Source organism: Platichthys flesus, chromosome 2, assembly GCF_949316205.1.
Source record: "Platichthys flesus chromosome 2, fPlaFle2.1, whole genome shotgun sequence".
In the NCBI taxonomy this organism is placed as follows: Eukaryota; Metazoa; Chordata; class Actinopteri; order Pleuronectiformes; family Pleuronectidae; genus Platichthys; species Platichthys flesus.
Window position 1 is genome coordinate 9,684,375 of NC_084946.1, and position 25,346 is coordinate 9,709,720.

The 25,346-nt window shown below is 43.5% G+C and overlaps 1 protein-coding gene across 7 annotated transcripts in view; it reads left to right on the top strand.

Moving 5' to 3' along the window:
- magi1b (membrane associated guanylate kinase, WW and PDZ domain containing 1b) overlaps window positions 1–25,346 on the top strand; it is a 123,745-nt gene that overhangs the window by 74,834 nt on the left and 23,565 nt on the right. For 5 of the 7 annotated variants that reach the window (XM_062397215.1, XM_062397174.1, XM_062397201.1 and 2 more), the window contains exons 4-12: window positions 2,736–2,978; window positions 6,300–6,525; window positions 7,454–7,536; window positions 8,318–8,353; window positions 11,489–11,546; window positions 12,437–12,561; window positions 14,238–14,357; window positions 16,560–16,745; window positions 16,849–17,508. In XM_062397215.1, the coding sequence (XP_062253199.1) occupies window positions 2,736–2,978; window positions 6,300–6,525; window positions 7,454–7,536; window positions 8,318–8,353; window positions 11,489–11,546; window positions 12,437–12,561; window positions 14,238–14,357; window positions 16,560–16,745; window positions 16,849–17,508 (1,737 nt within the window). The remainder of the gene's footprint in view (window positions 1–2,735; window positions 2,979–6,299; window positions 6,526–7,453; window positions 7,537–8,317; window positions 8,354–11,488; window positions 11,547–12,436; window positions 12,562–14,237; window positions 14,358–16,559; window positions 16,746–16,848; window positions 17,509–25,346) is intronic. The other 2 variants (XM_062397224.1, XM_062397193.1) reach the window with 1 other exon arrangement.

The following is a 25,346-nucleotide window of genomic DNA, read 5'->3' on the forward strand; positions in this document are numbered from 1 at the left end:
TCCATTTTGTTATTATCATGCAAAATTTGAAGACCTAAAGTAGAGAATCTGACGTTAGGGTTACAATGCATTGGGTTACATGGTCATTTTTTTTAAATATATTTTTGTGAATAATCAATAATGAGAGGGGAACTGGTCCAATCAGAGTTTGCAGGTAATATAAACCCTGCCTCCTGCAGCTGCAGCGTCACTGGGGAAAAAGAACAGTATTCAGAAGAGACTTAGCCATAAATAGGAATAGGCCATGCTCAGCTTTAACTCAAGTAGAAGAAGATAATGGGACACTTGTGCTTTTACTTGAGTAGATTTTTGTCTATTTATTTGTATTTTTGACTTAAGTAAAATGTTCTAGTTCTTCCTCCACCACAACATTATCAGCAAACAAGCATTTTGTGTTAGTGCACGCCAGTCAGTCTTCTTCTGTACAGGTGCATGTGCAGGCACAGCAGGAGAGAACAATACATCCGCTTTGCTTCCAACCAAAAACATGCCGACCACAGAGCACATGCTTAGTGATGATCCCCTCCATACATCACAGCGCAATTCAGCAAGAAGGCACTTTTTCTGAAATGTAAAAGTTCCAGTCCCTTGCTCTTTGGTATGCACCTGCTTTTGCCCTCACCATAGATGTAAGGTCAGATAGCCCAGAGCAACATGCTTAGCGCCGCTCCCCGGGGGCTGTTGAAAGCAGCAGACATATTGGTTAACACTTGCTGCAAGTAAACAAGAAAAGTTGTTGGAACAGCACATCGAAAGTTTACCGAAAAATTTGAAAAGTTGTGATGCAAACAGTATCTCAAAGGTAGATTTATGAAAGAATAATGTGGTGGATGTTGGATACATTAAGTGAACCTTAAGTAATTTACTGATGTTTTGTATGTTTAAACTGACTCAGAACTCCTAAGTATCTATTACGATAAACGCCTGATGGTGGACGTGTCGCTTGGTCTTAGTTTTCTTTTATTAGTCTCAATAAAGCTGCTTTCAGACATGCACTGAACAATGCAGTTCTGTTTATCCTGCTCCTGTTTCCCTCCGGTAGATGTGCATGTATGAACGCAAATGTCTGAGTGAGACGCTTGCGGTCTCTGCAGATTTTCTCCGCATGGCCCCTTATCATAAAGTCCATAGAAATCCAGGAGAATCCGATGTGTAAACACACCAGGGGATTCCACGCTGAATTTGGCATGACTGGTAATGATGTTCAGATAATGTTTAACAAGATGTCTGTTCAGTCACTTAACTTGTTCACTGTTCCATAACACTGAATTTCCCTTTGAGAGCAAAACAGAAGCAGCAAACAAAGCCAGTGGACTTCTGCAGGCAACAAGCTCACTTTCTTCCACTAAAGCTAAATGCTCTACATGCGTTAAAGAATCCTGTCGTCTGATCAGATCAGGCTGCTAAGTTCCAAGTGTGTGCTGAACTCAAAGATGGAGCCAGAAGCTGGTGTCATAGATGGGGTGGGATGATCCAAGGGATCAGAGGGGCGGCAGTGTATCCTGCAGAGATTTGTTGGCTTCTGGCCACCACAAATAAGCTGAAAACAAAGTTACAAATCAGGCAAAATTGGACTCCCAGTAGTATTTGCCACTTAATTAAATCAGTCGAGTGAGCTTGATGCACGATTAAAATAATTTGTTCAGCATCCAAAGGCAGCGTTGGCTCGCTTTTGTGTTTAGTCGCTAAAAAGCAGAAATGATCGGAAAAAAGAAAGAATGACTCACTGGTGCAAAGGGCCGATACTTCAGTTTTAATTCACTATGTTCTGAGGTGTTATTTAAAAAATGATATACCCACTTTCAACATGTTGTGGTTGTGATATGATGACTGGCACCATCTAAATCCTTACACTTGAATATTTCTATCGTTAAATTTAACTGAAGGATTTATGTTCTGCTCCAACATGTCCAACTGAAACTGTGACTCCTCTGGAGACATGACTATCAGCCTGTCTTCAGCAGTAGGTTGGTTCGTCACAGTTTGGCCCAAGCTTAACATTTTAATTGGATCTTACATTAATAGAATATTTTCAGAAAGCTCACTTGTGGTCAACATTTTTAAGACTGTTGCCAACAAATCTACGGTAGTTTGAGTCTTTTTTTCTCTCTGCTGCCTTTATATATTGGATGCTTATAGCGCTGTCTCATTAAGATGTTGGCTTGATGTTGTTTCTCCGATGCTAGTGGTGTCTTCAGATTTGCTGAGCCTTACTTTAGATGAAAGTAAACTAGTACGTTTGTGGGAGGAAAACAGATAGTATGAAGGTTTGGTTTTCGTCCCTTTTTAAATTGTTAGGTTGTAGAACAATTTAGCTGCAAACTGCCACACCAAATGTCTTTAGACAACTTAGACGAGCACTGTCCATGTGTAAGTGAATGCAAAACATTTGGTTGTGGTGTGTGGAACCCACTTCATCAACTTTGACTCACAAAATATGAACTTAATTAAGTAATAATATTGGAAAATGGCAGGAAATGCAATTGGTGTTAAATTGTGTCGCGTATGAACCTTATTTGGACCAAACAAGAAAGAAACTTAGTTTTGCTTGAGAGATTCTCATTCTCCCACGGACAATTCAAGATTCTTCATTTGCATACAAAGGCTATGACTAAACCCCCTCCAACACACACACCAACCTTTGACCCCTCCTCTCTTGTCCTTCTCCTAAAATTCCCTTCTTTTATCTGTTTTTTTTTAATCCCCTCCTCCCTGCCTTCTTCTCCGTTGCCTAGGTAACTATTATGGGACGCCCAAGCCGCCGGTGCAGCCCCCTGGTGGGAAAGTGATTAGCCGTAGCGGTAGCAGTGGTGATGCTCCACTGCCAGACGGGCTCAGCGGTAGCCTACCAGGCTCACAGAACTCCACTCCCCGACGTTCCAAGTCCTACCATGATATGCACAATGCTGGAATAGGGCCTGTACAGCACCAGCAGGAGGACGACGAGGACCTTCCTGACATGAACAGTAGCTTTACAGGTACGTGCACAGGTCGGAACGTCAAGGAGAATAAAGAATAATGTATGATAGTGGGGTCAATGAATGTTTTCATGGGTTGTGGTTGATGGAAGAGTCAAATTTAAGTCAAATTTCTTCTTAAATTTTGTTGTAAATAACTTTTCTCAGATAGTTTCTCCAACTGCAGACAAAAGCCGAGGATGTCAGTTGTGACGTTAAGGGACCAGCTCAATTATTTAACTTAAAGTGTTACTTGAAAGACAAGACACGATCTTTGTCTCTTAAATCACCAAACACACCACCACTAAATAGCTGTAGTATCTCTTTATGTAAAATATGAAAAAATTAACAACTTGAAGATATCTCATAGGACTGTTCTCTCTTGTGACTGGCCTATGTGTTTCTGAATCAATTAAAGGTAGGGTTGGAAATTTGTCTCTGAAAAAGTCTGCAATGATTGGCTGGTGTACCTGTCCGTCAAGCTGCTTTCAGACATACACTGGACTCCCCAGATCCTCCTTATTTTCTCTGGAGGAGGTGCATGTGTCGACACAAATGTCCGAGTGAGACACTCCGATGTTTCTACGGACTTTAACCGCCTGACCTCGTATAATGTCTGTGAAAATCCAGGAGAAGTTAATGTGTGAACACAGCAGGGGATTCCCCTCTGAATTCATTTCGACAGAGTGGGGTAGTTCTAACACACGACAGATGCAAAATCTTGTTCCACGTCTCGGCCAAATAACACGGAGGATTTGATGCTGTTGTAAATGCGTCAGTGCAGAGAACCGCCTGCTGTGTTGTGCATGTCTGAAAGACAGACTCTGGGCAAACTTCGTAGCCAATTCCTTGGATTTTACCCGGAGGTCATGTCTGAAAAATGGCACCAGTAACCTCCCTGCTTGCGCACCCTGCCCGTGCTTTCACAGCGCGTGCCTGGAGTCTTCAGCAGGACAATGAACACAGCTGAAGCAGAGATGATAGTCAGAAGATAGCTACGATAGCTATCTGCTTCTAGCAGATATCAGGTAGTGTTTTGTGAGTGGAGCTTTGACAGAGGGTCGATGGGAGAGGTTGGGATGCATCGGTTTCATATTTTCGAAGGGTGGCCTGCTCTTGCTGGCTTTTTTCAGGATTACCAATCCTATTTTAATATAGAAAAAATACCAGATGGATCAATTGATTATTATAGCTGGTATACCACCCAATACATTCAACACAAACAATGCCTGTCACCTATTTTATGCAACTATGTAATGCTACATGAGCTCTGCACCTCCCAGACGCTCTCAGTTGATTGTCTATGGTCTTTACACTGGTACACCAAACACTCTTCACATTTTTAATCCTCAACATATTCTGTGTTTGAACACAGAATATGTACCAGGCCGAGACAGGCCCCAAAGCTGGCAGCAGACTCCAAACTAAATTAAATTTGGCAACCTCGCTCACAAACAGCCAAACTGAGGCGCCACATTTGGCATCAATAAACACAGTGTGTAAAGACGAGCTCACTTCAATTGTCACCATTTCAGATTGTTTTACTTTCTACTCATTAAGCATGCAACTAATCAGCAGAAGTCATGTGACTGAGTGTCCTTTTATTTTTACAATAGCTGTTGTATGTTAACTCCTAATGTCATGACTCACATGCTTTCTCAGCTGGTGTTGACTCCTTTAAAGCAAATAGGCGTCAAGTCAGCGAGCACACAGGCGGCTGCTTGCAGAGCTTGTCTTCAGTGGCAACATGAGAACACGCTGTGTTTTTATTTAGAGTATAACACCAGTATGTGATCCTGGCTTCTGCAGCTCTGCATGCAAGGAAAGGAAAAGGGAGAATGTGAGCGATGGATGAAGTGGGAGGGGATGGAAGTGGAGACAAGGTAGCAGGAAATTAAAGAGAAAGGGGGAGTGACTGGAAGAGGGAAAGGTGGGCAAGACTGAAAAGGATTGGACAGAGGGAAAGAGAGAGAGAGAGAGAAAGAAGCAAGGGAGGTTTGTTTTGTGCGAAGGAGGATAAGCTCAGAAAATGAAAAAGTAGGAGAAGGAGCACAAAGAAGGTTTGGAGCTGGTGAAGTGGTTGAGGGGCTGCAGAATACAATAGCTTCTTTGATTGGTGAGTAAGTAGTTTCTGGGTTTGACTACATCTGTGTCCAGAGATGCAAAATAGTGCCACCTGGCTGCGAGCAGCAGAGACTATTGAACCACCTCCATATCTGAACTGGTTTTGAATGATGTTATTACTAAGTGACAGGTTATTTGTGTTTGTCTTAGAGGGGATTACATTTTGTGGGACTTCTCAGTGCTGATTTTGAAATAGACAGATTTAGTGCTGTTATTTCTGAATATTTCGTTTTGTGTGTTAGTGGGTCAGCAGGCATTACAAGGAGGTTGCCTCAGCCCTGAGGCTGTTTCTGCCATGTGTTTTTACAAGGTGGGGCCGAAAGCTGTTTATTTGCTGTCTGGGATTGTGAGAGCTGCCAATCAAGTGTGAGTGTGAAATGAAATGATAGAAGGAAGCCAGGTGATCACACTTCAGAGTCCGTGGTGTGAGGTGTGAACGGCCTGAACTCAAGCAAACATATCTGTTCAGCTGTGAGAGGTCGTTTAGGTCAAACAGATTTATTCTGTAGCAGTGTTTCGTCAAAGATTACTTGTTAACATTTTGGGATCGAGTACTGATACTGAGGCAAGATGTGGCTTTCTTAAAACTCTTATTGAAAGTATTTGATCTGGTGAAAGAGATTTGTTGTGAACATTTTAGGAATCCAGTGAATGAAAGAAATTATCTTATTTGAGGACAATAATGGTATTAATAATAAACTTAATTTCTATGGGGCCTTTTTAAAACCATTTTTACAAGATCCTTCATGATATACAAATTATAGCAAACACTTAGCTAATCATAGAAAAGCCAGATCATACTCAACGATGAAATAAAAAAGGTGAAATGGACAAAAATGAAATCTAATAGAAAGAGATAATACAAGAAATATAAAAAAACTATGCAAATACTCTTAGTCTTTGCCCTTTTCTCTTTCAAACATTTCTTTTCTCTCATGAATCTATTTCTTCAGACTGTCATGTTAGAGGCTTGCTACAATATGTCCTGTGTTTAGTGAAACTATGCCCCCTTCATTGTAATCCACTCAAATTAGTGATGGAGCTGTTTTAGCATTGTTAGCAACAGCTTCTGTGAAAGCCATTTTTGGCCGATCAAGTATCGAGGCACCTCTCGCGGCACCACATCATTGTCACAGCTACATGTTGTTCCTGAAAGTGTTCCCAGCCTGCAAAATGTTCTTCACACTTAACAGCCATGTTTTTTCCCTGTCCCCCCAGGAGACTCCAGTGAATTAGACGAGATTCATCACTCGGTGCGCCCCTACATCCCGCGCCAGAGTGAGCCGTCCTACCCTGGGAGGACCCCCTCACCATCGGCCACCACGGAGAGCACACAGCAGACACACTCTCACCCGAGCCATCCTCCCCCGGAGGACCCACAGGGACCTCTGCCTGATAACTGGGAGATGGCCTACACCGAGAATGGGGAGGTCTACTTTATAGAGTAAGTGGGTCGAGACTCTAAATGTTCTGTAAATACATGTGAAGCAGAAAGTCTGTTTTTGTGGGGCCCTGCTTTAACTGGAGTCTTGCGTCTGAAATTCTTAAAAATTCAAAAGAGGTGATATTTTACAATAATGTTTGCATGCATATGTCCATAAACATCTGTATATAAAGTTTATAAGTTTAGATAAAGTATAGAGTTTTTAACACAAGTCAGAAAGTCTGGACGTAGCCAAGTTCCAGTTTTTCCATTGGTGATCGAGTACAGAAACAAAGGATATTTTTACAACTTTTCTATGATTACTTCTCCAGTTCATAGATTCATCTGGGTGATGGGTAGATAAAAAAGTGAATGAAGCTAATGAAAAGGCCAGTGCATCCTTCACTGCAGCATTACGCAGAGTCACCGCAGTATTTATATATTTAGAGCAACTGATAACTTCGCACATCAGTGGATCCTAACCTCCACATCGGGATATTATTTGGAAATGGAAGTCTGAAAGTGAACAGTTTTTTGTTAGTTTTTTGTTAGTTTTTTGCAAGTGATCTCCAGTTTCACAAATGAAGTCTGCTTTAAATGCAGTTCTCTTTTTGATATGCTGTTGTATTTATGACGCTTCCAAAAGGAAAAACTAGGGTCAGTGATTTATAGCAGTGTCAACTCCTGTGCTTTAATGACACAATATATTCCTCAAAAAAACTAATTGGGAAAATATGTGTTTCTGTGCTGTTAATTAGCTCTGATATTCATTTCTGTAGATTAAGAAACACCCCTGACCCCAACATGTATGTTTATTAATTCATATTAAACAATAACCTTTTATTAATACATTCTACTACAACCTTCTTCTGTCATCATCCTTCTCTCTCTGTGATTTTATAGATTTTTTTTCCTGCTATTTAATTTTACTCTTGTATGTTCTGTTTAGCCACAATACAAAAACCACCTCCTGGATAGACCCTCGGTGCCTGGACAAGCCTCAGAAACCCCTGGAAGAATGTGAAGATGATGGTACGTCTACATGAGCGCTTAATTACCCAATGATTGGTTGTTTTGCAAAATCTTTTAAAGGTTCATGGTTTTCTCAAGCAATTTAAGACAAATCCTTTAAGATGATTAATAAGTATCAGATAATCGATTGTGTCTTCTTCGTTCACTCTGAGTACTCCTGTATTCGGTCCTTTATTGACACCAGAAACTAGAGACCAAGCAGAGTTCGATTGACAGGAGATAACATCTCTTGTGTCTCGTATCATAAAGATGTGATTTTATGAAGATCAGATATGACTTTGCCACAGTGCTGCTACCCCTCAGTGGCCCATAGGTGTCGGTGTTGGGTCACAGAAAATGGCGAGTAGTTGATAGGAGCATACACATAGATGTTTAAAATACAAATAATTTAGACCATAAACCCTGTAATGCAGACACACAAAGATATACATACAGTATTAGGATGAGCTTGGTGATTTGTGAAAATATATAATAATTCCTCTCGTAGACATCAGGACATGTTCATAATGCCAACCTAAAAATTGTCTTATTGTTGCTGAAGTCTTCATTCAAGTTGAATTGAATTATTAATCAGCTCTTCACTGTTGTTCCATGATCACAGAGGATTTTTGTTAACATGACTGTCACATGAGGCTGAGGCTCATTCTTGATTAACTCTCTCCACCCTGTGGCAACATGCTGTTATTGCATCTAACTTACACATTTTTCCCCTCCATGCCCCCACCTCTCTTTCCCTCCTTCAATGATCCTGTGGTGCTGCTGGTTCATCCTCTCTGAGCAGAGGGGGTGCATACAGAGGAGCTGGACAATGATCTAGGTAAGCACCTTATCTTTTACTTCAACCTATTAGATGTGCATCAGCATTTCAAATGTCAAAGTGTCACCTTTGTTTACACAGATTTAAATCACTTGAAAGTAGCATTACTGAGGCTGAAATGGTTAAATGAGGATAATGGAGTGACGACCGTTAATGGACAATTAATTACGCACATCCACAACATCACCACTAGTGGCTCACAGCGTGACGGGAGTTGGTGAGGGGTGACTTTGACATTGACTCTAATCATGTAGAAACAAGACATTATGCTATCCAAGACATGACCTTTAGCTAGCCTACAGTCAGTATGTGGTGCTGAGAAACATGTTCTGTTAAAAAACTGACTTTTATTGTCAACATGCTACCAAACAGCCGCGCACACACACACGCACGCGCACACACACACACACACACACACACACACATATACACAGACACACACACACACACACATACACACACACAGACACACACACACACACAAATGCACACACAGACACTCTCACACACACACAGAGTTTACTCCCACATCAACAGAGCATCATTTCATACATAAAAGATGACGGCTGATCCAGAGAAGATTCTCATAATGATGATTTCCTAATGGGTGTCTGTCTGAGCCAGATAGCAACAGGCCCCTTTTCTGCCCGACTCCCATCAGGACACTAACTAGTCTATCAGACACAGCAGCGTGGCTGCAGGATAAATGATGTCTGGAGACTGTGCCCTGCTCCGACATGTTCTGCTAATGAATGACGTCATTCCATCAGAGGACACAGTTGATTAGTGATTTACTATAGCCCTTTGTGTGGGTACCTTGGGATTCAGGGACGAGCAAGATAAATACAAACATTTCGTTGGGTTCATATATCTATTTATAAATGCATATTGCTATCGTTATGTTGAATAATGATATCCCCTTGAAAAAGCAGTGTGTGTCAGCGTGATATTCAATCATTTCAGTTTTGTAAAATTGGATTTGTAAGGTTTTAAGGGTAGGATATAGGGTATTTTTTAGCTTATGCCATCCTGTTTATGTATCATAACTGATTCTATTTCTCCCTTCTGGCTAAAGCTGCATTAATAATTATTTTGATATCTACGATGAGACAAATGGGTAAATGTGACAAAGAAAAATAACTCTCTTTGCCGGCAGCAGACAGATGTTTTCACCAAACATGAAAGTGGAAGAGAGAAATAAATATGATAAAAATGATAATCCAGCATCTTTCGGGCTTCAATTGTTTCGCTTTTAAACTGCTGCCATGTTGTTATCATCAGATATAACCACTCCCCTGTCTCCACAAGACAAACCCTCCACTGGATAGACATGTCCAATAATTATCGATCAGCAAAATACAATACAGGTGGGCAATGAAACGCAATTAACTTTAGAGCTCTGAGGAGGAGCCGACTCAGGCTTTTTATGTGTACACACACACACACACACACACACACACACACACACACACACACACACACGTGTCAGTCTCCCCCTGTAGCACTGGCTTACTCAAGAGAAATCAATCACTGCACCATACCAAGAGAACGAGATGCAAACAGTTAACCATGTAATTCATCACGCTTGACTTCCTTTTAAATTCACAATACGCCGAAGGTTGGACGTGAGTGGAGGGGGGACGGGTGAAGAAAACACAGCTTAATGAGCGACAGATCTCTCGCTCTTTGTCTCGCTCATTTGGTTTCCACATGCCGAAATGTAAACCATGCTGTCAAGATGGTTGCGGCACCAAACATCCTCTCTGTGCTCTCGCTCGTTCTTTCTTTCTCACAAACACGTACACAGACTCCGCACACACTTGCACTCCTCAAGGAGCGGAACTGGTGCAGTGTGAAATCAAGTGGGTGATTAAAAATGTTGCGCAAAGGCAGGATGGGAATACTTTCCATTTAACGTTCCAGATCAACACATCTGAATGAAAATTCACCACGCCCGCTCTATGGGTTCACCCTGTTAAAGCAGCACCAGAGCTCTAGCCATGCGTTTGCTTTTTCAGCTGCATGAGCTTTCTGACATTAGCTGGTGGATGAAACACTATCAGCTGTGGTGCGATGTGTGTCACATACAGAGAGTTTAAACCTTCCCTTCCAGCAGCATTTGAACTGCCTCTGCTGCTGACTCCAGTCCAACCAAGGGCCCGCCTCATTAGAAACAGAGGGAGGCTCTCCAAGTTGGATGATTGTAATTATTATCTCCACGCACACAGGGTGAGGCCTAATTGGCTGAGGGTAATAGTATGTAAAATGTATACATTACAGGAGAGGATTATTGGCCAATCTTTGTTTGTAACCAATTAGAAGCCTCTGACATTATCTACGTGGAGTGCGGCCAATAATCAATTACGCTGTTATCAGACTTAATACAGAACTGAATCAGAGAGTCCTGTTGGATGCATGATGGCATTACTCTCTCTGGCACACACAGCAGAAACACAGAAACATAGGTCATGTGTAGGATATGAACTATTATTTGAGCAATCTACGACTACTCTGCAACCAACAACCAATTGCCTTCTGTGAACACTGGCAGGACCAGTGCGCTCAAGCAGTCACACCTTATATGCTTTTTTGGGAAGTTCGTGTGGACAGGGATTACAATTTATCAGGACCCTAAACGCTTGTGTCGACACATCTTTTTACTTTGAAAACGCACTTTTAAATGATGAAACAGTTGTGTTGATGTAGCCTGAAGTGTTCGTCCTTCCCTCCTGTAGTTTCCCCCCTTTCTTACATTCACCTGACCCTCCCTGCCTTTTCTGTCCTCTGTGCCTCCTTCTTTCTTACCCCTCGTCACTGCTTTCTTCCACCTCCTTTAAACCCTCTTTTCATCCATCCATCTGAGCCGAAGGGGGGGCCTTGCTCTGTTCTCCTCTGATGTGGGGAAATGTCAGCAGTGTGAGGGGATGGGGGGCAGTCAGACAGCCTGTGAAGCTGTTGAGTCACTCTGGCCCCGGAGACTGAGTGACAGGGAGACACAATGGGGAGGCAAATGGTCTCCATTGGCCTCGGCACTAATGGCTCCATATATAGCCTGTAGCAACTTCACAGCCTCAAGTTTCCCTCGTTTCCGCTGTCTCACGCTCTCATTGTGTTTCTCTCTTTCTTTTTTTTCAGAACTTCCACCAGGATGGGAGAAAATAGACGATCCAGTGTACGGGGTCTACTATGTTGAGTAAGTGACGTGCACTGTGCAACTGCAAGGATGCTTTAACGCCAGCGGTGTGCACGCAGTTATTCAGAAATATGAGGAAATTGTTGCTTTGTTTTTTTGCCCATACAGTATGTAGAACGCTTTCACATGTTTTCAGTCTCGACAAAAAAGACGGCACAGCATGATTTTTGCCTCAGCTCTTTTGTAGGCTGGAAAATGTAGGCCATTTTCTTTGTGTCATTATCATTTGGGAAAACATGCAGCAAGTGCGTGTGGTGGGTTTTTGCATATGTGTGCATCTCATCTTGTGTGAAGAACCTGGGATTCATCATTAATATGAATATATTTCATGCATTTTGGATGTTGTTGAAAGCAGCACTTGCAGGCTCAGGGCATTTACATTTTTTCCTGCATTTAGTTTTTTCTAATATATATTTTTCACCATTTCCCGCATTTTCTGTATAATGTGGTGCGTCCAGGTGTCATTGGTTCGGGTCCTAGTAGCTTAGTAGAAAATCTCCTGGTATGTGATGTGAAAGATGTTTGTAGTTTCTGTGAATTAAGCCACCATCACAATGGGATTTATGTGGTGTGATCAGTGCGTGTGATTGTGTGGTACATGTCTCAGACAGGAGTTTTGTGTGGATAGATGCATGTGTATTGTGCCACTATTGATCAAAGCTTATCGCCATGTCTCCCCTCCCTCTCTTGACCTTCCCTCCCCCTCCCTCTATTCTCTTATTCCTCCTCTTCTCTGTGTCTGTCTCCCCGTGGCGCTCCACTTTACCACTGATATTCCCTATTTGTCCTACATCCTCTTTTATATTCTTGTTTTCTTTCTTATTATTCATTTCCCCCTGTCACTCATTCCATACCTCTGTCTGCTCGTCCCTGCTTTCACCATCCCAAAGTCATATCAACAGGAAGACCCAGTATGAGAATCCAGTGCTGGAGGCTAAAAGGCGCAGGCAGCTGGAGCAGCAGCAGCCTCAGCCGCAAAGCCAGCAGCCACCTGAAGGTGAGCGCTACATCCGAGGTTTGTTCACAAGCCCCCGCTAAGGGCGTCATTTCCTTTCTTTCTGTTCATGTGTGTGACTGAGTTGTCTGCCTATGTGTCTGTATGAGAACGAGAGACTGTGTTTGTCTTTATTCCAATTACTGCTACAGTCTGACTTGATGTTGCCTGCTACTGCCTATGATTTGCTAAGTGCTCTTCCATAAAGGCATAACTATAATTTGCGGCTGTACCGCACAGCCCTTTTGAGGTTCATTTCTGTTTTCGAGCTGTCTTCTGATACTTGTTTGTTGTAATAACTTTAAAAGCTTTTTCTCCCCAAGGAGAAAACAGGTAAGTTTCTCTGCAACTGAAAATGCTTCGTTCTGCTTTCTAATTTCCGTCACTAAAGAAAGTGTTGACATTAACAAAACTAATATCGCTGCATGCCCTAACAAGGCTCTTGCTTCAAAACTCAACCTATACATTAGTCCCTTATACCTCTTTAACAGGTTTTATAAATGCATTTAAACCCACTTCAAAAGGGATTGATTCCTTCCCCATTAATTGTAAGTCGCAGCATCAGCGTCTAGACTAGCAAACTAAAAAAGAAGAAATTGGCATGTTGACCTGGTGTCATATTTCCAAAAAACCTTTGTGTACTGCAGAGTCATTTGACTGAATTCAAATTGAATTAGTGGATGTTATTGTTTTCTTTGACCAGTGGAAAAGGGGCTTTATAGAGATCTCACTATATTGCAGTAAAGACCATAATGCCAGGTTTACTTTACACTGAACCAAACAAAGCTATCACGTGCCTGCCATGTCAGCTTTTTATTTCAACACAGATATTGAGATGACTCCATGAACAACAATGCTTTGCCCATTCTGTACTTTTTATACAGAATGGCGAGGATAAATAAAGGCGTAACGTTCCCGCCTGTAACAGGCTGTCTAAAAGGGGCTCTTTACCCACTCCTGCTTCCTGTCTCAAATGCATTCACCGGACATCCCGCAGTGAGTTTAATTGTAAATGCAGGCCAGCCCACAAGGGGATTCTCCTATCAAGCTCCACCTTCTGCACATTCAGCAGAAATCATTTGATACCGCTCGATCACCTTTACTCCTGTCTCTCTTCAGAAAAAAAAGGAATAACTCAATACCTTCAAGCAGGGTTTTTATAATTTTTTCACCTCTGCATTGATTCCACCTCACTGTAAAGAATATAAATGAAGGCTGCAGTGCGATCGGTGCCATGATGCTGCAACAAGGTGATTTATCAAAGGAGGTTGCCATTATGAATTAATGGGTCGCTCAATTTCCACACACCTCCTTTTATTTTAGGCGACATGAAACAGTGTTAAAACGCCTATTTAACCTGGGTTTACCCGTAGTCTCATTACTTTGGAGGCTTTATTGGTCTCACGTGATCTGGGTGATCTATGGGTTGTTAGACCTTCACGTCTTGCTCGGTGGGAATCTTCTTAACTTACGACTGACAACGGACAGAAGCCAGAGCAGGAAAACCGATATTTTCACAGAGAAGTTTTAGCTCCACTTGCATCTCTAGCGTCAAATGACGCTGACCGGCTTTGTCCCAAACTCACAGCACAGTAGGCCACCGTGTCCCAGAGCCCTTAGCCCTGGTTGCCTCCACAAGCAGGGCAGCTATGCAGTCTGGACCCGAACTAGAGAACATTTGGCTTTTGCTGTTGCAGAATGGATCGAAGACTCGACATTGGCTGGTGCCCCTCTGGCCAGCTATGCTGCCAACCACCAGGAGACCTACAGGGACCCTCAGACGGCACCCCCAGTCCCCAACGCCATGGGACAAAAAAGTATGTTTTTCATCTATACACTATGAGCTTTAAAACCATGTGAGAATAGTATTATTCATTACATTGCTGTTTCTGTGCCGTGCTACCCAAAGAGACTTATTATGAGTCAAACCAAATTCAGCTCGTACCGTGGTGGGTTTTCCTGAGCTGCTGCCCCAGGCCATGTTTGAGTTTTCATGATGGAGGACCAGTTATGAATTGACACTGTAAAGCAGCTCCTTGTATAAGCTTCATCACATATTCATAATATGTATAGTCAAATTCAACTCATTGGTTACGTACAGTAGACTTTTTTTTTTCCCATCAGAGCGCTCAAGGCCATGTTTGTATTTTTGTGCCAACACACTGGACGTGACTGTGCCCTGCGCACTTTTATTTTATATACGTGCTCCCTCCGTGTTTACTGTGGCCACATGCTGATTCTCCTGGAACCTCTCTCATGTTGTTCAAATTTTGGATCAAATAGTGGCCTGATTTCACCCATCATATACCAGCGCTCACACCTACAGACACAGTGTCTCGCCGTTACTGTGTTTTTTTTTCTTCCTCTCCTTGTTGCCAGCTCCTTTTATACCAGCCTCCCACTAACAGCCTGTCTAATTAGCGCAGCCATGCCAGAGAATTAAATGCCTCACCCTGTCTCCCCCTCTTACTCTCCCTCGCTTCTCTATCAGCTGCCTTTTCCTTCTCCCTCATCGATCTCTCTATTTTAAAGCTCACATTGGCCATCTCGCTGTCTTTTGTCTTATTGCCCCCACCCCTCTCTCTGCTTTGGTTCAATTGTTTGTTCTGTCCATCTCTCCATCTTTCCATCTTTGTTTGTCTCTTCCCCCCCCTGTTCTGTGCAGTCCTGAGCCTTGACATTCCTCCGCAAAAAGTCATCATTTGAAATCTCTTTATCTCACTCTTTGGCTTTCATGTTTCTCCTGCTTCCTGGTCTGTTCATACATCTGTGGATCCCTGGTGGATAAAGCCGCCTTTCAGCTCACAGTTTTGTTGCATCTTGCCTGTTCTGAAAAATGTAATTCAAAGGCACTGCACACAAATATACGGACACACATATACACACATACACAAAACTACAGGGACACCAAGTGGGTCCAGGGGTTATGCATGTTTCATTGAATGCATCAACTGTAGCGCTGCTATCAACCGATGTGGTCCAGCAGGTCACTAAACAAATTCCTCTGTGGTCCCTGCTTCTTCACTCCCTTCTTCCTCTTGTCTTTGTTCACCCTGTGTACTCCCTTCACCTCCATCAACAACTCCTCATTCATTTTTGTGAAGTATGAACTAATTGATGTGATGTGGCTCCTCTTCCGTTCCTCATTCCTCTCACCCGCAGTCCTTAATACCATACTCCATTTCTTCGATTGAGACTGATAACATCTCCTATCTCTCTTGCTAGTATTCTTAATGATACATAATGAGGTAGAAAAAAGCGAGAAAGGAAGGGAGGGTGACTAATTGGGTTTGGATTGCCCTGTCTGAGTACTTATCATTGCTTTAGACGCAGAACCGTCTCGTATGCACATATGTATGTCATTTCACCTCTGTCAAAAACCACTGTAAGTAAGGGTGACAGAAAATAGTATCATTCAATTTTCAGCATCATGTTGAAAAAATTAAATTTTGTATTGTTTGAAGTACTTTATGTCCCCTTTGGAGTATTGATGTCTTAACTTCTGCTTTGAACACTGCTTTAAACTCATGCACTTTTAAGGGATCAATATTAACTTAATCAGGACAGTATCCTCTTCAAGCATCTAACAAAATAAATCCAACCAGTAGTATATACTACTCCTATTAACAGTTGTCACACATTAGAGCCCGTATCGTTGTTTAAGGTAAGCAGGTGTTGAAGCCCAGCAAAAAGTGGCCCTGAAATGGTGGGATTTTGGGGATTTTTGCATTTGGGAATTATCATAAAAAAAAATGTTGTGTTTCAGATTACCTTCTAATCCATTTAATGTAATCAGTCCATTGTGAGTCATGTTGTGTCATTTGGGCGAACACTATATAATGACCAGTAGCCATTACCTTACTTAATTTAGTTGCAGTGGTCAAAGAGAATGAAACTTAAATGTTTTGATTAATGGCAGTATTGAACAAACCGAATCCAGAGCCTCTTAATACAGTCTGCTCTGTTACATCTGTCAACCAGTACAGTCTAAAGTTAATGATCTGTGTCTGTGTGTTCAGGGGGGAAACCTTTCTTTACTCGGAACCGATCCGAGCTGAATGGGACTTTCATTGACACCAAGTTGAAAAAGAGTCGTAGAGGGTTTGGCTTCACTGTCGTAGGAGGCGACGAGCCAGACGAGTTCTTACAGATTAAGAGTCTGGTCCTTGATGGACCTGCAGCCCTGGATGGCAAGATGGAGACAGGTGGGTGTACTGAATTTAAAGTTTACCAAGAAGGAAGGCTGATAAGGGAAACTTTGGCTGAATACAGATAATGCTTTACTTAAATTGTCCTCCCTCCTCTAAGGTGATGTAATCGTGAGCGTCAACGATACATGTGTACTTGGCTACACCCATGCCCAAGTTGTAAAGATCTTCCAGTCCATCCCAATTGGCTCCATGGTCAACTTGGAGCTGTGCCGTGGCTACCCACTCCCCTTTGATCCCGATGACCCCAACACCAGCCTGGTTACCTCAGTGGCTATTCTTGAAAACAAAGATCCCATCATCGTCAACGGCCAGGAGGCCACCAAAAGCTACAACTCCCCATCCAGCCACGGCAGTCAGAACAACAACAACATCTTGAACAACGGCGGCGCACCCCTGAATGGCCTCCCGCGATCCCACAGCCCCTCCGCTGAGGTGGCCTCCGATACCTCTTCCCAGCACGGCTACCCCAGCGACTCGGTCACCCTCGCCTCATCCATCGCCACGCAACCAGAACTCATCACCGTACACATGGAGAAAGGAGACAAGGGCTTCGGCTTTACCATTGCCGACAGTCCCGGAGGAGGGGGGCAGAGGGTGAAGCAGATCGTGGACTACCCTCGCTGCCGTGGCCTCAAGGAGGGGGACATCATCGTGGAGGTGAACAAGAGAAACGTGCAGAGCATGTCTCACAACCAGGTGGTTGACATGCTCAGCAAGTGTCCCAAAGGCAGAGAGGTGACCATGCTGGTACAGAGAGGTGAGTGCAGACCAATCTCTCTTTAAACATCTGCGTTGTGTCATTACATTCATCACTTGTATTGTAAATAGTGAGAGCAGATGGAGATGAGTAAAGTGGATGAAACAGGTGTCAAGTTATACAGCACTTTCTGGTCTATGTGTCCATATGTTGAAGTGCTGCAAAACAAAGCAAACCCCTCATGTATCTGCTTGATGCAGTTGACAAGAAATAATCGGCCTCTGCCTCACAGGCTTCTCCAGCTGATGTAGAACTTTTATTGACATACATATCTATTTATTCATGTAAATAATGTAGGTTGGAGGCAAACAGGCAATTGCAAAGGAGGCAAGATAAGGGCAAGAAAGAAAGTTGAAATAACTTTTGAGGACGTGGAGAAGTGAAGTAGGAATGGAGGGGGAAGACTTTACGCTTAATGGCTTCAACAGTCAGAACCTTATTGCGATCTTGAGATGGGAAGGTGGAAGGTAAAAGGGAAGTTAAAAGGGTAGACGGAGGTACTGTGAAAAGAAGGGAAAACACAGGAAAGAAAAGTCAGGTTTAGTTGGGGTTTCAGGTCAGAGAGTGTGAAACATTTATTTTCTTCCCGTCTGTCTGGTGCTCTGTTTCTGTTTGTTGAGAACATGTCTAGTTTGTTTTTTGGCTTGTAGTGTACACCCATGCTAGAGTCTGTTAAACATGGGGCTGGCTTGCTTTTATCCAACCACCTGCTTCCCTGACTTGGTATGAGCTGAAGACGGTGACATTTAGCTGTTGACAGATGTTTTCAATGGTCAATGTCATCGCTGCAGAAACAGTGTGAATGAATGCTGCTATTGAACGTGCCCCACCTGGCTCTTGTCACAGCTCATGACTGAAAATCTGTGTCTCACAGACGCAGCATTAATTGGAAACAAAGCAATTTTGAATCGAGGAGAGAAATGAAATGATTGAATTTCAGTATTTTCTCACCAATCCCCCTCAGACTCTCAGATCTTCAGAGCTCTAAACGCACTGTGTGATACAAGTAATTGGACCATTTTCTCTCTCAGGCTGTCCATAGCTTGCTTCGGGGCTTATTAATTCAAATAACCAAAAAGTTTTTTTTTTGTCTTTGTGTGTGCACAGCGCAGTTATAACCACAGTAGGGTTGGAGGCTTAGCGCTGATAAAGGAATATTGGTCAGATGAACAGTAGCCAAGTCACATTGTAGTCTTGCATTGAATCTCGGTCTTTCTCTCCACTTGGAACTTCACCTCAATTTGCATCTTGCTTTCTCCATTCTGTCACTCTCTCTGTCTCACCTACACACAAACACACACACACACACACACACACACACACACACACACAAAACTCTTTCATTACCTCCCTCTTTAGTATACAGAACCCCATAAAGTGATAGAGCATCATCATGGTCTGTCAGTAAAACAGACGGCAGTTTAGCTGGCTCTGATAGCTGCAGACAGTCTGTGATAGGAGGAATGGCACTGAGATAAAACACAAAGGTATGGATGATGATAATCTATATGGAAATAATTTAATTGTACCCAAAAAATGTTTTAATCATAATTACATTTCAGCGTGAAGGGAGACAACAGGCTAAGAAGCATACCACCGCAGTAAACAAACATTAAATTCAGTTCAATTCGTCTGGTGTTTATGTAAATAAATAATACCAAAGAATCCTCATTGCACGTTCCTGGTTGCTGGTAACCTCCACCAAGGAGGTTATGTTTTCGGGGCGGATTTCCATAAAACTTAATGGAGGATGCAGTACGGATCAGGAAAGATCCCATTCAATTTTGGTGTGGATCTAGATTAGGGCATGGAATAAGCTTTTTTCTCTAGGGAAAATGTCATGGCTTATTTAGGGAACTAATAAAATGTCAATTAGACCTTCCCAGATGTCTAAAACCCACATTTTTTCCAACGCGGTCCATTAAACTGACACAGAGCATTAAGATGTGACTAATTGATTCAGGGCTAATTTATCTATTGTTATCAATGGCGTGTACGCTATGGACAGATATAGAACATTCAAGCAGCTCATGTGTGGCATTGTAAAGAAGCAGATTAAAGAATGATTGCAGTTGCAGGGCTCAATGAAGTTTAAGTGATCAGATTTCAAAGAGATTTCATTCTGTTGAATGCCGATTTTGTTTTGCATCGTGCACTCTCTTGCATATCAGTGCCCTGGTAATCATTCACATGCCATGTGTGTTGTCAAACGTATTCACACAGGCCAACTCCTGAGACATCAAACTGAGGCTCTATATGCAGTACACTAATTACTATCTTGCTCCTCCTCTCTTTGCTGCTCTCTCGCCTCGCCTGTAGAACGAGGCGCACTGGCCTCTAATTGGGGTCCTGATGTCGGCTGTGCTTATCATACACATCATATCATATCATACTTGCTCTCCTTCCATCCATCAAGTATCTCTTCCTCCCCCTGCAAACACCGGTTGCATCCAAACATGTAAGCACACACTGACACACACACACACACACACACACACACACACACACACACACACACACACAAACAGTCAGAACAAACAGGAACAGTAATACATCCAATTAAGATTTGAGGCAGAAAAGACCCTGGTACAGTCTTAATTGGTGGAGATCCACCCCTGTATCCCTCTCTCTCTGTCTCTACCCCCCACTGCCGGTATGTAGATTCCCACCCCGCTCTCCCACATGAAGGCGGGAGCCTATCCCTGAGGATCTGTGTGCGAAGACCCACACACTCGTTAAGGAGGCTGTGCACAGCGGTGTGCCCCTCACCCCTCTCCCACCGGGAGCAGCGTCCGCAAGTCAGCATGTGTGAATATATGAACATGTGTTTTCATCCCACACAAGGAACCGTGTGCAGACTGCGGACTAGAAAACAAGTGACACTTATGGAAAGTTTTCTTTTTTGCTCTCTTTATCCGAAGCTGTTTTCAGATCTGCGCTGAACTCCTGGTAATCTGCTGGCATTCCCCAGAGGGGCTGTATGGGAGTAAGCAAATGTCTGACTGAGAGGCTCGGAAACTTTCTCAGGAGTTTCTCCCCCCAGCCCCCCTAGTAAAAACTCTGGAGAATGTGCCAATGTGAGAACACAGCCGGAGATCCTCTAGAGGATTCACCGCTAGCGAGTGGACGTCTTGACGACATTACGTGGCGGACACAAAACTGAAAGAAGGCTGAAGAAAACAAATATCTCAGGATGAAAAAGCAATGTCACACACATAGAGGATGGTGAATTAATTTTGTCCTGCCTCCTGGTGCTGCGCCACCCCTCACCTGAATGCTCCGTAGATTTCTATGTGTCCGTATTGCGTCTGAATTCACATCTGAAAAAGACTTTTGTAAAACAAGCTACTTTGGCTGTGAATTTTTTTTCCCTCTTTGGCCAAATTAATTCGCCCAGGGGAAGAGCCATCCACAGGCTGGAGATTCACAGGTCGAACACATGTGACTTTACCTATACACATGGGCATGATTTATGACTTGAATCAAGTCTGTATATCATAAAACATCGTTCTTTCATTTGTCTAATTACACTGCTCAAATGTGCTCATTTCTCCCCTGTCTGTCTTCTCCTGCCACTGCTAAAGCAATGACATAATTCAAATCAGCCCCAGATGCCTTGCTGTAGCACAGACGCTCATTTCCTCTCCTGTGCTCCAGCTAAGTAAGAGTAAATGTTATAGTGTCCATAGGGAAGCATGCACCTGCTGCACAGCCTTTTATCAGAGAGAAATTGTTTGGGTGCACAATTTCTGAGACACAGCCTCTCAATAGCTCAGCAGCTTTTGTCTTTAGTCATCTGTAGACAAATGAAGCCTATTTGCAGAGTCTTGAGTCCCATTCTATTCTTTATTTTTTGTACCTGTTTGTAAGGCCAGGCAGGTGCTGCAATGAAAGCAAGGTAATATGTGCCTGGCTTCAGCAACTGCCTGTAGCCATGTAAGGAAATGGAGGGATGGAGGGCTGCAGTGGAAGAAAGGGAGAGGAAGAGAAGGGGCGGACGTCAGAGGATCAGAGAGATGATGAAACAGCAGCACAGAACCCCCACAATGCTCAGCTCTCTTCTCAATCCTCTCTCTCCCCCACTTCATGACTCAAATCAATCAGCGGTGACATGCATTATTAGTCCCTGCTAGGAAATCAGGCCTCTTCTCCTGAATGAGAGATGGGCCGTTTTTCCCTCCCACGCAGCGAGTAGAAGGACGAATGGCAGGTTGAGGGACTGACAAAGGCAAGTGGTGTTAAACAATTTCATGAACCCTAGCATGAACAGTTTCCTCCTTTATCTGTCCTTCAATAAACAGGTAAATACCCGAAGATGTCTCAGAGACCTCACATTATCTGCATGGCTACTTGGGAACTCCTTCATGTGCAAAGCATCCGTAGCGTTAAAGCACAAGAGGGTGTACTTGCTCTTGTTTGTACTTGTTTGCGTTTCCCCTCATTGCCTTTAAGTGCAGTTTGAAGGGAGATTTATTGTCCCCTTAAAGACAGACAGGTTGAAATGTGTGTTTTCTTGTTGGTTTTTTCCCTTTCTGGGCATGCACCTTTAAAGACGGTAAAAACACCAAGTGGATCAATGCCACACTACATGGCTCTTATTGGCATAATGGTCGGCAAAAGCACAGACAGCTTGTAAGTGCCTCCTGTCCAAAAGCACTCCACGGATCAGTGTTCTTTGAGAACACACAGTGAGAGGCACAAACACAATTACTTGAACTTACATAACCCACATAAACAAACCCCACAGTTACCGGCATCCACATTCATAAGGCCCCATATACTCTGGACAGCCTTGTACACACCCATTAGAAAGAGATAAACGTTGATGATGGGTCTGTGCACAGAAAAAAATAGAAAATCAATTCACTGTATGGGCAGGAAGCGTTGTATTTTTGCTCACTTTGCATTAAAAATTCTGCTGACTGCACATTCCGATGGTACCATAAAGAACAGCATTGCAGTCCTGAAAAGCAATGATGATGGGGAGGAGGTGGCCTGCCTGCCTATGGGTGCCCACCACTCACCTCTGCTCGTTTTTGGCTGGCTGGAGGCTCGAGCCGGTGAATCACCGCTTGTTGCACAGGGACAAGGTGAGCCTCTCGCTCCCTCAACCCCAACCACCACCACCACCACCAATCTCACACATCTTCACACCTCCACAGCCACCGGGGCGAGTCGTAAATCTCCACCGTAGCACCGTCTTTTGTTTCCATGACAATGCTCTGCTGATAATCTGCACTTGGGTCTCCTCTGGATGAACGTGTGCATTTGTGGGAGGAGGGGATTTCACCCCTGCTTTCTCTCAAAGCCGTGGAACACACAATGCAGAGGAGACCACTCCGCAGCTCCGATTTTTTTTCCCGATTATATAGTGCCATGATATTCATTGAAAGAAAAACTGCTCGCCTTACAGTTTTTTCCCCTCCACATGCACGCTCAGCCTGCCTGTTGCCTGTTGTCACCTCTGTCACATTGTTTACACACACCTGCACTAACGCACGCAGAGAAAGCTAAATGGAGCCGTACTCCACTGGGCTGTCACATCACAGCTGATGGGAGCCTATCACTCCTTCAGCGTGCGCGTCGAGAGCAGCTCACCACAACAACCGTTGCTTTGAGACCGTCTGTCGGTTCTCCTGCGGTCACCATGCACTCTCGCCACGGTGACAGATGGACCTGCCTGTTGGAGGCCATCACTCCCAGCTGAGATCTAGCAACATGGAACACACACACGCGGGAACTGTGGACAGACAACATCATCTGCTTAGTAATGGCTGCCGTTTAGTGACTGGTGAGCTGCCAGGTTGTAAGACAGTTCCTGTGTGTGGAAGGAAACTGTTGCCTGCAGCCGTGGGGCGCCGTGTGTCCCGTCAACCTGTGCAGAGTTCAGCAGAATACAATAAATCCACACAAGAGGTCCCGTGGGAATTCTGTGCCATGGCTTTCAAGCGTACAGTCGTCTTCATTCCACCGCCTGTTATTTCCAGTGCACACAAAAGAGTCAACCGGACTAACAAGTTAATGAAATTCATGGATTGCTTTCCTCCAGACGGTGAAACAGGACAACTGTAATATCAATATCAATATCAATCGTTTATTATTTCTGCAATCACATTTATCGATTACTTCATTCATTTGGTTTCACTGGAATTCATAATAATCTGAGGATATGTCATTAATCATAAAAGACACACATTATATGTATTTACTGCCCTGTAGGTTTAATAGTCCCTCACTCTTCACTGTTAAGGGCTACAGTTTTGAAGATTTAGTAAGCAAAATAAAATGAGCTGTGGAGGACTGGGCAATTATTGAGCGCTGGGGGTGCAGAGGATTTAGTCAGCACTCTCTCACTCAGGCTGTCAGTGCAGGCCAGGCCCGATCGCAGCTCTTTTCTCCCTCTCGTATGTAATTAGGCCTGAAGGTTGGCCCAAACATCCACAATACCTTTTGATCTGGGAGCTTCAAGCAAACTCTGACATCCCGACCCACCCACACACACACATACACACACACATACACGCATACACAGGAAGACCAATGTTATGCAAACCTCTGCACAGCTGTTTTCATAGTGTTTTTAGTGGTTTTAAGGCTAATGATGTTTTCTTTCATCAGTCATCTGATTAACAGTAACCTGATAAACAGTTAATCAGTAGAGCTTGATTATTTAATTTAACATCACAAAATTGTTGCTGTCTGACCTCAAATCATAAATCTGCATTTGCTCGGGTTTGTACATTTTGTGTATGACTGGTTCCACTATAAAAGCTAAAGAGAGAGAGAGGGCCGGGACGCACTGAAAGACAACAGCAGCAGATCAGTTGCAGTAGATGGATGAATAATAATCAAACGCCAGCATTACAGTTTGATTGACAGCATGCTTACCTCGAGACATGCATAGGCGTCTAATTCTACACACTGCTGAATGAATGAAAAAAAAGGTGAAAAAGGGGAGAAGGAGGAGGGGGAGGAGAGCAGAGGAAGGAGAGAAGAAATAAGCTGCAGACGCACCACAGCTGGGGCTGTCAGCTTTGAATGAACCCAGATGTCTGAGAGATAAAGAAGACTAGAGCGTGCGTGTGTGATCTTATCATCTCAATATCCCTTAAGGATTGACACACAATAGTGGCCCATTTTCTCAGATCAAACACTGCTGAGTCTCACCCATGCTGTACTTGTGTTACACACTTACATGTGTTACACACAAACCCGAGCTGTGTTCGTGAGCATGTGTGTTTTATACACCACTTATTCCTAAATTTTAAGCATTATAAAGGGACACACACACACACACACACACACAGAACCAGTCTTGCATCTTCTCTTTGTTTGGATGCATTCCTTCTCCCACTCTCATTTCCATAACTTCATACAACACTTTATTTCACGCGTGCCTTTCTGTCGCACCTTCATCAAACTACGATGTGTGTCAGGAGCCATGCGTGCACGGAGATGTCTGCTGCTGTGTGCTGCTACATGGATGTTTATCAGCATGTGGGGGTGGGAAGGAGACTGAGATGGAGGGATGGAGGGGGAGAGGATGGGAGGGAGAGAGAGCGATGATGCTGAGGGTTGAGAAGGGAGGGAGGGCACTGTGCAGTGAGGTGTGTGAGAGAGAGAGAGAGAGAGAGGGAAAAAAAGGAAAAGACAGCAGGAAAGGGAGAGACAGGGAGGACGCGCCAACTGCCTATAGATGCTGGAGCCATCGACAGCGGAGCGCAGCGCTCAGCGGACACAGGAAGATGGTCTCAGTAAGAGGGGAACTGACGGTTGCCTATAATTTAATGTTCAGTATCTTGGACTCCTTCTCCATGGGTAATGCTACGGCCAGGAAC